Source organism: Leucoraja erinacea, chromosome 12 (assembly GCF_028641065.1).
Source record: "Leucoraja erinacea ecotype New England chromosome 12, Leri_hhj_1, whole genome shotgun sequence".
In the NCBI taxonomy this organism is placed as follows: Eukaryota; Metazoa; Chordata; class Chondrichthyes; order Rajiformes; family Rajidae; genus Leucoraja; species Leucoraja erinaceus.
The window spans coordinates 13252829-13266841 of record NC_073388.1 but is presented as its reverse complement, the minus strand read 5'-3'; the positions used below and the strand labels follow the sequence as shown (position 1 = coordinate 13266841).

Genomic DNA, 14013 nt, shown 5'->3' with positions numbered 1-14013 from the left:
TTACTTTTCAAACATCATTTTTTTGATGCAGGAAAAATGTTCCTGATGTTGGGAGGAGTCCAGAACCAGGGGGTGACAGTTTAAGAATAAGGGGTAGGCCATTCAGGACTGAGATGAGGAAACACTTTTTCAACCAGAGAGTTGTGAATCTGTGGAATTTTCTGCCACAGTAGGCAGTGGAGCCCAATTCAATGGATGTATTCAAGAGAGAGTTAGATATAGCTCTTAGGGCTAATGGAATCAAGGTATATAGGGAAAATGCAGGAACGGGGGAGGTACTGATTCTGGATGATCAGCCGTGATCATATTGAGCGGCGGTGCTGGATCACAGGGCCGAATGGCCTACTCCTGCACCTAGTTTCCATGTTTCTATCTTTCTATCTTTCTAAGCAGAATCTCACCGGTCAGAATTCTCTTCTGTGGTCATTTGACAGTTTTCACCCAGAAGTGTGTGGTACAGGTCATGTGATGTGAATTGTGAAGCCACTGTGCTGGACGTGTCAACCAGGTTGTCCATGTCTGTGCTGAACAGCTCTTCAGCAGTTCTCCGCTTTCCAATCTCAAAACTGTAGACAGTAAAATAGACAGGTAGAAATAAAGCATGCAACATCTCCAGCAATCAATGCTATACAAGTGTTAACTTCTTTACACCATCAGAAATAATAGGCATTAGTTATGAAGTGATGTAGCAACTCCTCTTCTTAGAACAGAAGTTAGACCACCCAGAGTCACTGTTCCATTCTTAGAGGTGTTGATACATTTGTGAAAAAGTGACAATTATTTGCACTGTTCTAAGTAATTAGAGAGTACGTATACAACATAGAAACATAGAAATTAGGTGCAGGAGTAGAGGCCATTCAGCCCTTCGAGCCTGCACCGCCATTCAATATGATCATGGCTGATCATCCAACTCAGTATCCCGTACCTGCCTTCTCTCCATACCCCCTGATCCCCTTAGCCACAAGGGCCACATCTAACTCCCTCTTAAATATAGCCAATGAACTGGTCTCAACTACCCTCTGTGGCAGAGAGTTCCAGAGATTCACCACTCTCTGTGTGAAAAAAGTTCTTCTCATCTCGGTTTTAAAGGATTTCCCCCTTATCCTTAAGCTGTGACCCCTTGTCCTGGACTTCCCTAACATCGGGAACAATCTTCCTGCATCTAGCCTGTCCAACCCCTTAAGAATTTTGTAAGTTTCTATAAGATTACAAGAAGTGTCAATTTTCAAAACCTCTCACCATTTTACAATAATTGTTTGGACATATCAAATGTTAGGTGTTAATAAATTTGTGAAAAAGTTAAAGTTATGTGCACCATTCTGAGTAGAGGGCATATATATATATACAACACTACTGAAAGAAGTGTCAGTTTTCAAAACTTCTCACCATTTTACAACAACTGTTTGTATTTGTATTAAAGTTACATTTAGCCAAGAAGGCAAAATCATCACAGCAGCCAGAGTTTGACAGATGAAAGGGATGGGAGAGGACATTTATTTTAAGCTGGATAACAAATGTATGGGAGTCTGCTGCTTGTACAACACTCCAGCCCACCACAGTGGCGCAGTGGTAGAGTTGCTGCCTATCAGCGAATGCAGCACCGGAGACTACAGGTGCTGCAGTTCGATCCCGACTATGGGTGCTGTCTGTACGGAGTTTGTACTTTCTCCCCGTGACCTGCGTGGGTTTTCTCAGAGATCTTCGGTTTCCTCCCACACTCCAAAGACGTGCAGGTTTGTAGGTTAATTGGCTTGGTAAATGTAAAAATTGTCCCTAGTGGGTGCAGGATAGTGTTAATGTGCGGGGATCATTGGTCGGCGCGGACCCGGTGGGCCGAAGGGCCTGTTTCCACACTGTATCTCTAAACTAAACTAGACATGAAGCATTATCAAAGTAATTGAGACGTTGTGTGAATGATGTAACTTCTTTACTGTAGGCTTATGGTATCAGGGAAGCCTTAACCACTGGAGTCACAGAAGATGGTGGGGAGATAAGGGCTATCATCCAGATGGTGGATGCCAGTTTTATAGGAACTGGATAAAATCAGCTCAGAGAAAACAAATGATCAAGTCTCTACGTGTAGGAAGAAACTGGAGATGCTTTTTAATACCGACGACGATAGACAAAAAATGCTGAAGTAACTCAGCGGGTCAGGCAGCATCTCTGGAGAGAAAGAATAGGCGACGTTTCGGGACGGAACCCTTCTTCAAACTGAAAGATAGAGAAAGCAAGAAACAAAACAGGGACCTCAGGAAGAGCAGGGTCCATAATGGCCCATTGTTGGGTGGGGAAGATGTGCAGTGAGTGAGGCTGCTGCAGAGCTCCTGTCAGAGAGAAGTGGAAAGGTTATTTTTAGATCAAGTCACTAATTTGCTGCCATACATGGTCTAGGTATGTTGCAAAACTTACCTTCAGCGGCGCTGCAGTTCTGTCGCTGGCCGTGTGCGCGACTTTGGCGCCTTTGAGAGGGGGCGGGTTTAAAACGTGATTTTCTCTAGGCTGTTGAAATCGATGTTGTTCAGCCTACTTAGTTGCTGACGAATAATCGCTGCGAAATTCGTTCGCTGCAGGTATTTTTAAACTAAATTGGGTTATTTAATTGTTATAGTAGATTAAAAATCATCCTCTAAAGCCGCGACCCCGACAACGGAACGGATCTCATGTAGGGGACAAGGCAAGGTAGGTTGTTTATTTTTACATTAAAAAGGGCTTCTTAAGATCCCTTTATACAAAATTTTATGTTGCGAGTAGCTGACTTGGGGGCCCATTCAATCCCGCAGTATCTTTCTGGGCATATGGGCTTCAAATCCACCGCAATGGCAGTGTTCCAAACCATCGCGTTCCACAGAATCCCACTCGCAAGCTGATTTAAATGGCCATTAATTTACAGAATCCCTTCCATTTGGCCTATAAATTAATTTCAATGAGATTTAAAAATCATGTTTTATTGTGAATTATTGTGTGAATGTTATTTGGACACAGGCTATTTAAAAATGGTAATCTTTCCTTAAGAAATGGATAGATGTTTAGATCTAGTAATTGAATTTTGGAATTAGCTACAATTGAGTAACTAACTAACTATATGCTTTAATTTCAGGTCATCCAAGTAAGATTGTTTAATATTTGTTTCAGAAAGCTTCAATCTATAATAACTGAAAATTTCTTTCAGTTCTCTTAATTTTTAATAAAGTTATGGCCATTTCACTGTCCTTGATCACAGCTTTTGTGCTAAGTCAATGGAAAATCAATAGGGAACAAGATGCTGATTTCCGAGTATGAAAATGGCCATCACTTTTTTAATACTGAAGATATGAAAGTGAATTAGGTGCCAAATTAAACTTATGCTTTATCTGATGGGATAAATTGCAGACTTGATTTTTAAAATCTCAAAATTTTGTAACATTGCTACATGGTATGTGTGATATTATATCATGATATTGAACACATTGCACGAGAACAGTTTTTTGAAGATCTGTTTATCTGAAGAGTCTGTCCTAAATGACTGCCATCAGGGTGAGGCTGCTCTTCAATAATTTAAAAAAATCTAACAGCTAAGCTTTAAAACAGAGTGGGTTTCTGACACAGATTCCTACCTGTGCTGTTCTTCGGAACAGTGTTCGGAACTCCCAATCAAATGAGTGATTTCCGAGATGATAACGCCTCCGGGATAAACGCTGCTTTTCTCACAGGTTTCACATTTCTAAACATGTTAATCAAGGAAAGTGCATTAAACTCTTTATTCCATACAGGTCCTGCCATGAGCTCATCTTGCTTATCCTAAACCATAAATCCACAGCAGTAAGATTCAAGCTTGCTCAACGGAAAAAGAAAAACATAGGAATGACCAAACCGACACTATGTTCTGGAGTAACAGAGCAGGTCGGGCAGCATCTGTGGCGAATATAAATTGGTGATGTTTTGAGGCACGATCAGGGTCGAGACCCGAAACATTATCTATCCATGTTCTTCATAGATGCTGCCAGACTCGCCGAGTTAATACAGCACTTTGCGCCATTCTTTTGTAAACCAGCATCTGCTTGTTCTTGTTTCTACTCTAATTACCAACGTCTAATTCCCTGATGAGAAATCTCCCATCCTTTAGGAAATGTGAAGCAAAATCCTTCAGTGATACATTCGATTTCTAACTCACTTTGCTAGTCGACAATGTCACTCATCTCTTCACCCCCATTTCAACAGAGCATTTTCCACCTTCCTCCCAATTCTCCTCCCCCATCTCCCCTCAACTTCTACGGCACTCATCATTCCTTCTCCCTGGTTTTGGGCAAATGAGGCAGGTACGTTGTGGGAAGAAAAAGTTCAAACTAGGAGAAAATCTTTTTCAAGAAGAGTTTAGACACTGGGACCAAAAAACCCTGTAATCCACTCAACCTCTTGCAGAGAGCAGAGAGCAGAGAGCAGAGAGCAGAGAGCAGAGAGCAGAGAGCAGAGAGCAGAGAGCAGCCTATGAAACAAGCTGAAAAGGATTATGTCCTACCTGCCAACTAAATGCTAGAGTATTTAGAAACATAGAAAATAGGTGCAGGAGTAGGCCATTCGGCCCTTCGAGCCTGCACCGCCATTCAATATGATCATGGCTGATCAAAATTTCACTTTACTTTAGAGATACAGCTCGGAAACAGGCCATTCATCCTACTGAGTCTGTACCAACCAGCAATCACGCCGCATATAGCACTATCCGACACACTAGGAACAATTTACAATAGTTGCCAAAGCCAACTGCAAACCTGTACGTCTTTGGAGTGTGGGTATAAACCAGTGCACCCGGAGAAAACCTGTCCACATTTGGCCTATATCCCTCAAAACCTTTCCTATCTATAGAAAATGGTGGAAATCTAGAAAGGGAAATCATCACTTCACAGATTTACTCATCTTCACTCTTTCTCGCCCCATCTTTTTAATCTCCATTTCTCAACAAACAAAGTGAACTTTAACCTACCGGAATGCCATGCACAGCTGTGCCAGCCTGACTAGAATCCATCGTGATAGGTCGACTGTACTTGGCATAGGAATGAGGTAATCCTGAAGTACCAATCATCAGAGGCCTGGAGGAATGTGCAACAAATTACTAGAGATACAAGATAATATTTTGTATGAATTAAATGACAAAAATAGGAATCCAGCACATTAACACATGGAGCAGCTGGGCTTGTACACTCTGGAGTTCAGAAGGATGAGACGGCATCTTATTAAAACATATAAGATTATTAAGGGTTTGGACATGCTAGAGGCAGGAAACATGTTCCCGATGTTAGGGGAGTCCAGAACCAGGGGCCACAGTTTAAGAATAAGGGGTAAGCCATTTAGAACGGAGACGAGGAAACACTTTTTCACACAGAGAGTTGTGAGTCTGTGGAATTCTCTGCCTCGGAGGGCGGTGGAGGCAGGTTCTCTGGATGCTTTCAAGAGAGAGCTCGATAGGGTTCTTAAAGATAGCGGAGTCAGGGGATATGGGGAGAAGGCAGGAACGGGGTACTGATTAGGGATGGCGGTGCTGGCTCGAAGGGCCGAATGGCCTACTCCTGCACCTGTTGTGTCTACTCACATTTTTCTCTTGATTCCAGCCATACTGTTTGACTGCACCATACTAGCAATGAAGTGGATGATCTGCAGAAAAGGATATGTTGAGGATGCGAATTACAAGTTACAGAGTCACAAAGCACAAGATGTCCGTGCCAGATGTTTAACAGGTTCCCATTAAGTCAGTCTCTTGCATGTTGCCCAGAGCTCTGCAAATACTCACTCCCCCATGAATGATTTTGCTGCCACCTTTTCAAGTAGTTCAGTCCACTGTGGATCACAGAAAACTTCCTAGTTTCCCCCAGGAATTTTGCCAAATATTCCAAATCTGTGGCATCGAGTTAAACAGCAGTAATCTTATTTTTAACCCACATCATCCAGAATTTTGAATGCTGCCCTGAAATCTGCTTTGGCTTCCCTGCGTCGAATACTACCCCCAGCTTCTCCAGCAACATGGTAAATGAAACAAAATGTGGCTAAATGTGAAGTCATTGCCTTTGATAAAAATAAATAAAAAAGCAGAGTACTTTGAAATGGTCTAAAAACATAATGGGTTCGTATTCAGAGACCCGACAAAGCCTGTAATGTCATTAATCCGACACCCGCTGAGTTATTCTCCTCGGTACCCTGCAGCTCTGCTCTTGCTCCCCCTCCCCCTTGTCGCAACAGGGACAGAGTCCCCCAAGTCCTTACCTTTCACCCCATCTGATGTCGCATACAACACATAATCTCCCGACATTTTCGCCACCTCCAACGGGATCCCACCACTAATCACATCTTCCCGTCTCCACCCCCTTTCCGTCTTCCACAGAGACTGTTCCCTCCGCAACTCCCTAGTCAACTCATCCCATCCAACAAAATCACCCCCTCCCCAGGTACCATCCCCTGTAGCCGCTTGAGATGCAACATCTGTCCCTATACCTCCTCCCTCGACTGTCTAGGGACCCCGACTGTCCTTTCAGGTCAGGCAGAGGTTCACTTGCACCTCCTCCAACCTCATCTACTGTATCTGTTGTTCAAGATGTGGACTCTTATACCTGTACATCGGCGACACCAAACACAGATGGGACGATCCTTTCACGTAACATCTTCTCAGCTCGTGTGAACCAACCTGATCTCCCGGTTGCTAAACACTTTAATTCCCCTTCCCATTCCCACACTGACCTTTCTGTCCTAGGACTCCTCCTTTGTCAGAGTGGGGCTAAATGTAATTTGGAGGAAGAGCATCTCATATTTCGCTTGGGCAGCTTGCAACCCAGTGGTATGACTTTTGATTTCTCTAACTTCAAATAACCCCTGCATTCCCTTTCTCTTAATCCCTCCCCCACCCAAGTTGCACCAGCTTCTCGTTCTCACCTAGCAAACGGCTAACAATGGCCTTTTTCCTTTATCATCGTTACTTTTTTGCACATCTTTCATTCATTTGTTCTATATCTCTCTACATCACCGTCTATATCTATCGTTTCCTTTTCCCCTGACTCTAGTCCGAATATGTGACTCGATCTGAAACATCACCCATCCCTTCTCTCCAGAGATGCTGCCTGCCCCGCTGACTTACTCCAACATTTTGTATCTATCTTCCAGTAACTCGACTTCTCTTTCACCCCTGCTCCACCACTGAAGCCACTTATGTTCTGGGACATGATTTCACACAGGACCTTTTCTGACCCTCAATCAGCTCTGCGTGATCAAATATTAAAGCACTGAAATCTTGTTAAAGTATTTTGTAAAACATGCATATTTGCAGATTGAGTTGACCACCTGTAAAACTTTGCCCGAATATAAAAGTACAACTGAATATTGGAATAAGGAACAAACTTTGCTGCATTACTATGTTCAATGACGCACCTTGCGGATAACTTTGTGCTGTTGTAATTGCTTCTGTTTCAGGGTTGATAGCTCCTTCCACAAAGCCTCATTTTCCCTGTGGAAACACACAAGTCTGTATTGCAAGCCTCATTTGACTATCCACATGAGCTTTCCATGAATATTTAAAGCCCCATGCAAAGACTAAAGTGTAATATATTCTAAGTTGCAGATTTCTATGTGCTCTTGCCACCCTGAAATCCAAAATATCAAACCATTGGCAATACCTAGCGTACTGATTATTTCAGCACCCATGTAAGAGGAGTCAACACCTACCCAGTTTTCTGCTTAACTGTTGCTTTATATTTGTATCACCTGCAATCACCAAATATGTTGCTTGGACTCAAGGGCCTGAGCTGTAGGGAAAGGGTGGGTGAGCTAGGACTTTATTCCTTACATTGGAGGAAGCTGAGGGATGATCTAATAGTGTTGTATTAATCATGAGAGGAATAGATAGGATGAATGCAAGGAGTCTTTTCTCCAGAGACAGAGAATCAAGAACCAGAGGACATAGATTTAAGGTGAGAGGGAAAAGATTTAATAGGAACCACAGAATAATTTATTTCACTCGGAGGGTGGTGGGTAGATGGAATGAGCTGCCAGAGGAGGTTGTTAAAGCAGGCACTATAATAAAGAGAGTTAAAAGATACTTTGACATGTACATGGATACAAAATGTTTGGATGAATATGGGCCAAGCACAGGCAAATGGATTAAGCTTAGATGGGGCATCTTGGTCAGCACGGACAAGTTGGGCCGAAGGGCCTGTTTCTGTGCTGTATGACTCTAGGACTCCAATTACAACTTCCTTTTGCTCGTTTTCTCTGGCTGAAGTGAAGAATGATACCAGGTGCAGGTCTTGCCTTGGATGGACCCCAGGGGTCGGAGTGGTTTGGAAAGGCAAAGGAGAAAGTCCTATCTCCCCTCTCTTGCCGCCACAGTCTGGTCTCCACGCCTTGCTCCATTTTAGGACAATCTCAGGGATTCCCAGGAAATGTTGTCAATCCTGCAACTCGAGCAGTTAGCAATGCCTTGTGCTGGCAAAGACAGAAGCTGCCCTCTACAATGCTGGAAGTCCCATACAGTTTAGTGAAGATGGCGATGGCGGGACTGTCATATGAGGAAAGATTGAAAAGACTAGGCTTGTATTCACTGAAGTTTAGAAAGATGAGGGGGATCTTATAGAAACATAGAAAATTATAAAAGGACTAGACAAGCTAGATGCAGGAAAAATGTTCCCAATGTTGGGCGAGTCCAGAACCAGGGGCCACAGTCTTAGAATAAAGGGGTTGCCATTTAAGACAGAGGTGAGAAAAAACGTTTTCACCCAGAGAGTTGTGAATTTGTGGAATTCCCTGCCACAGAGGGCAGTGGAGGCCAAGTCACTGGATGGGTTTAAGAGAGAGTTAGATAGAGGTCTAGGGGCTAGTGGAATCAAGGGATATGGGGAGAAGGCAGGCACGGGTTATTGATTGGGGACGATCAGCCATGATCACAATGAATGGCGAGTGCTGGCTCGAAGGGCTGAATGGCCTCCTCCTGCACCTATTTTCTATGTTTCCAAGAGCCTAAAGGGCAGCATAGTGATGCAGCTGTTAAAGCCAGAGCGGGTTCAATCCTGACCTCAGGTGCTGTCTTTGGGATGTGGGAATGAAGTACCTCAACCACTGTTATCGAAATACCCATAAATATTCATTATACCTTTCATAATTCTTGTATCCCTAGTACAAAGGGAAAACAGAAAGGGCTGTTTTGCTTAATCTGGGAAACCCTATTTTCAGACAATTTAGTTTCTTAAAAATTGAAACACACTTTATAGCTGGCATGATCAAAATTAAAACAAAATGTAAACCTTTTAAATGCCAGAATCATGCCGTCAGCCAAGTCATGTTTCTCCTTCATCTGTCGAACCTCTGACAAGATGTTCAACACCTCTTGCTCTTTCAGTTTACGGCCATCAACTCGGCTCACAGAAACCTTAAATATAAATGAAAAAAGTTGCACGTTAGGAAACAGCTTCTACGGGTTTTAGCTGTGGGGCCAGCCAGGTAATATCCCAAACAAAGTGCAAGCCTGTGACGAGTGGCGTGCCACAGGGATCGGCCCCTCGGAAAAACTTCTTCACTCGGAGGGTGGCCCGTACCTGGAGTGGACCAGAAACTGGAGAAGCAGAAACAATTCAGATTCTTTTTAAAGAACATATGGACAGATATATGGGCCAGGAAGGTTTTAGATGGCTGCAGGCCAAATACAGGCAAATGGGAAGAGCCCATTCCTATGGTGTACAGCTCTATGACTCTGTGATAGCACCTATTTTTTCACAGTGTGAACTATGGAAATGTATTCTCCAAAACACATTCACGTGTTATAGGAGGAGAAAATAGGCCATTCGGCCCATCGAGTCTAACCTGCCATTCAATCATGGCTGATCTCTGCCTCTTAATCCCATTTTCCTGCCTTCTCCCCATAACGCATGACACCTGTTCTAATCAAGAATTTGTCTATCTCTGCCTTAAAAATATCCACTGACTTGGCCTCCACAGCCCTCTGTGGCAATGAGTTCCACAGATTAACTACACTCCGACTAAAGAAGTTCTTCCTCATCTCCTTTTTAAAAAGAGCACCCATTCATTCTGAGGCTATGACCTCTGGTCCTAGACTCTCCCACCAGTGGAAACATCCTTTCCACATCCACTCTATCTAAGCCAGGAGTCAGCAACCTTGTTCTGTATAGGGGCCGGGGCACACATCTGTGAGCGGATGGCTGGCCACATCTATCACGTGTACACATGGATCCCACCCCCACCCTGACCTGGATGGCAGGCATCAAATCACGTGTTCACAGAAGGTGGATGATAGAAAAATTCATTCCTATAGATATCGGGGACTGTACCTTTAATTAATGCTTTAAAGATGTTAGCATGTAGTTAAAACAAGCTTTTGCAGTGATCCGGCAGAATGGATCACAAATCGGCCTTGCAGTAGCTGAGAGAACATAGATAAGAACTGTTCTCATCCTTATGACATTCCATGATAATGCTATCATCCTGTATATGTGTTTCCAAACAATAAGGTCTTATTGGTGCTGTGGCAGGTGCTCTCCTCCCTATAAACTCCCTGCCTCCCTAACCGTCATTCATGTAATGGAAAATTACTAACCATGTGCTTATGGCTGTTGTATTAGTATAAAGATGTGTGAATTCTCTGTATTGCCAGTCAGAAATAGCGCCGGCATTTGGTGTGGACACTCTGCGCACATCGTTGCTCGGGTCTATCACCATGGTGAAGTAAAGCTATTGCAGAGATTTTCTGACTCTTTGATTTATTTGAGCATAAACATTCAGGTTATATCTTTAATACTGTTGGTGGTGTAGTTGGGAAAAATATTTCTAACAGTGGACAAATATGCTGGAGAAACTCAGCGGGTGAGGCAGCCTCATGCAATCCTTGCATGTCTCACCCGCTGAGTTTCTCCAGCATTTTTGTCTACCTTCGATTTTTCCAGCATCTGCAGTTGTTTCTTAAACGTGTTCACAGAAGGCGGCTTTGCGCAGGATTCAGTACAGCTAGAGCTGGGACACTGCTCGGGGGTGCCTGGCCGCTGTTCTGGGCGCTCGGCTGCTGGTTGTGGTGCCCAGCCACTGCTTGTGGTGCCCGGCAGGCCGGATGATTACGGGGAATAAAATCTGCCTGCGGACCGGATGATTTCAGGTTACGGGCCGCATTCGGCCCGCGGGCCATAGGATGCCGACCCCTGATCTGTGCCTTTCATTAATCTGTAAGTTTCAATGAGGTCCCCTCTCAACCTTCTAAACTCCAGCGAGTAGAGGTACAAACATTTTATACCCTTGCACACATTTTGTTATCCCATTATAAATAATGACATAAAACTGAAGTACGACACAAAATGCTGGATTAACTCAGCGGCACTGGCAGCATCTCTGGATAGGTAGACCGACAGACAGATAGGCTGAAGAAGGGTCTCGACCCAAAGGTCACCCATGCTGCTGGCCTCGCTGAGTTACTCCAGCTTTGTGTCTATCTTCAGTTTAAAGCAGCATCTGCAGTTCCTTCTTACACGTCTCTGGATAGGTGACTGAAGAAGCCTGAACCAAAACATCACCTATCTATTTTCACTTGAGTTGCAGCCTGACCAGCTGTGTTACTCCAGCATTTTATATCTAGCTATGGTGTAAACCAGCATCTGCAGTTCCATTTTATTATTACATTAAAACTGAAGTAATGACAATATACATGACTTTAAATTGGCACAAAATTATAGCTGCCTGCCCTGGTTGAATTGAACTTTTTATCCTTGAGCAGTCAACCTGATTGATCACATAGATTTGCTATGGGTTGCTACAAACTCTTTGCTGTTTCACAATTTACCCTGATTTGCTCTTTTCTAATTTGTTTAAACATTCTTTATTTGGAGTCTACAGTGCAAGACACACAATATATCAATGGGACATACTGTGGTGGTGATGCAAGCCACTAGGTAATGCTGTGCATGGTTTCCACACTAGGCTAGTGTCAGACAGGCCACAACCACAACCACAGAAGCAATCCCCACACTTTGCACAGATATTGATTTCAAGAGTTTGTAAATGTCTGTGACATGAGGTATTTGAAAACAATTTAAATTACATCAATAACCAAAAACATACATCATTTCTTGATTAGTAAGGGTGTCAGGGAAAAGGCAGGAGAATGGGGTAGAGATGGCAAGGTAGATCAGCCATGATTAAATGGCGGAGTAGACCTGATGGGCTGAATGGCATAATTCTGCACCTATGACTTATGAACTTAGAAGTTACTGAAAACATTAAAACAACATGTACAGGCCTGGGATCCCCATTGAAATCTATAGGCTGGAGAGAGAAAATATCTTAGTGCCGGTAGTCTCAGGAATTACCAGCCTGTAAACTTCACTTTACAGGAGCAGAGTAGGTAAGTTTGCTACTTGTAATATTAAAAATAGCAATAAGAAATCAATTGAAATTAACTAACAGAATGGTGCATGGATGTACTGTTACATTAAAATTAAAAATTAAATCAGCCAGAAATGTTCTTAAGACTGCCGCCGGCATTCTGTGAAATCATTCAAAACCAGGATCCTACTGATGCTGGAAATTCAAAATCAAAACAGAAAACATTGGGAATATGTGCAGGCCAGACAGCATCTTGTGGAACGTGAAACAGAATGAACAAATAGCACAGTAGCTGCTGCCTCGTATTGCCAGAAAAATAGGCTCAACCCTGACCGTGGATGCTGTCTGTGTGGAGTTTGAACATTCTCCCTGCGACCACGTGGGTTTCCTCTGGGTGCTCTGGCTTCGTCCCACGTTGCAAAGACGTGCATGTTTGTAGGTTAATTGACTTTGGTAAATTGCCCCTGGTGTGAAGGGTGTGGGTGCGCAAGCAGGTTAACATGGAACTAGCATGAACGAATGATCGATGGTCGTCATGGACTCAGTGGGCCGAAGGGCCTGTTTCCATGCTGTATCGTTCAATCAATCAAAATTAGGTGGGCGAACCTTTCGCCAGAGGTGGAAAACCTGGAAACAATGCAAGTTTTTAAGTTGCAGAGATAGTGGGGAAGGGTAGAGGGAATAACGAGGGAAGGTTGAAGATGGGACGAAAACCAGGAGAGAGTGAATAACACATGTAGTGTTGTTAGGTGGTGCAAGGCTAGCTGGGGATTTACGCAAGGACATCTGGCAGAGTTGTAAATAGGGAGAAGATTAATGTAATCTGACTTTTCCCAGAGAGGGAAGAAAATGCTGAGTGTTGTAAACATGATACAAGCACGTCGGCACTGTGCTCCAGCGGTAGAGTTGCTGCCTTGCAGTGCCTGAAACCTGGGTTCGATCCTGACCATGGGTGTAGTCTGTATGGAGTTTGCACGTTCTCCCCATGACCGCGTGGGTTTTCCTCCGGCTGCACCGGTTTCCTCCCACACTCCAAATGCCTACAGGTTTGTATGTTAATTGGCTTCAGTAAAATTATAAATGATCCCTAGTGTGTGGAGGATAGTGTTAGTATGCGGAGATCGTCGGTTGGCATGGAGTCAGTGGGCCAAAAGCCTTGTTTCCGTGCTGTACCTCTAAACTAAACTAAAAAAGGCTTGACTGGTTGATGATCTCAAATGATGAAAATCAATGTTGAGGTCAGAAATAACACACCTATAATGTGATTTGACGGTCAAATGATTTATGTGATAATGAGTGTTTTACAGTATTGTAACACTACATGGTACAAGCTTTTGTCGGCGACTACAAAATCAAAATGGCTCCAACAATCACAAATCTGCTCAAAGATTGTAGGTCAACCACTTCAGAAATTGTATGAATCATCCTACCATAAAAAACATACTGAGGATAGCCAACAATATTTCTTCTGACCCCAACCACTGTCTGAACAGTGAATACAATTTGTTATCACCAAACCGGAGATATAGGGTTCCAAAATGGAATAAAGTCGGACTGAAGCACTCTTTTATGCAACATTCAATCCTCGAATTAAATACGGGGCTTAATCCCAGATCAAATGCACGCTGATGGGCCTCAAATGTTGTCTTCCGTTATTGTAATGTTGTGTTGAATGTATGT

The 14013-nt window shown here is 43.4% G+C and overlaps 1 protein-coding gene across 2 annotated transcripts in view; it reads right to left on the bottom strand.

The window, feature by feature from the left end:
- The window catches only part of LOC129702068 (heat shock factor protein 1-like), a 36483-nt gene that overhangs the window by 11056 nt on the left and 11414 nt on the right, over positions 1-14013 (bottom strand). For both annotated transcript variants that reach the window (XM_055643606.1, XM_055643605.1), the window contains exons 4-9: positions 9255-9379; positions 7387-7462; positions 5564-5625; positions 4958-5063; positions 3594-3700; positions 402-566 (exon numbers count right to left, since the gene is read on the bottom strand). In XM_055643606.1, coding sequence (XP_055499581.1) covers positions 402-566; positions 3594-3700; positions 4958-5063; positions 5564-5625; positions 7387-7462; positions 9255-9379 — 641 coding nt within the window. The remainder of the gene's footprint in view (positions 1-401; positions 567-3593; positions 3701-4957; positions 5064-5563; positions 5626-7386; positions 7463-9254; positions 9380-14013) is intronic.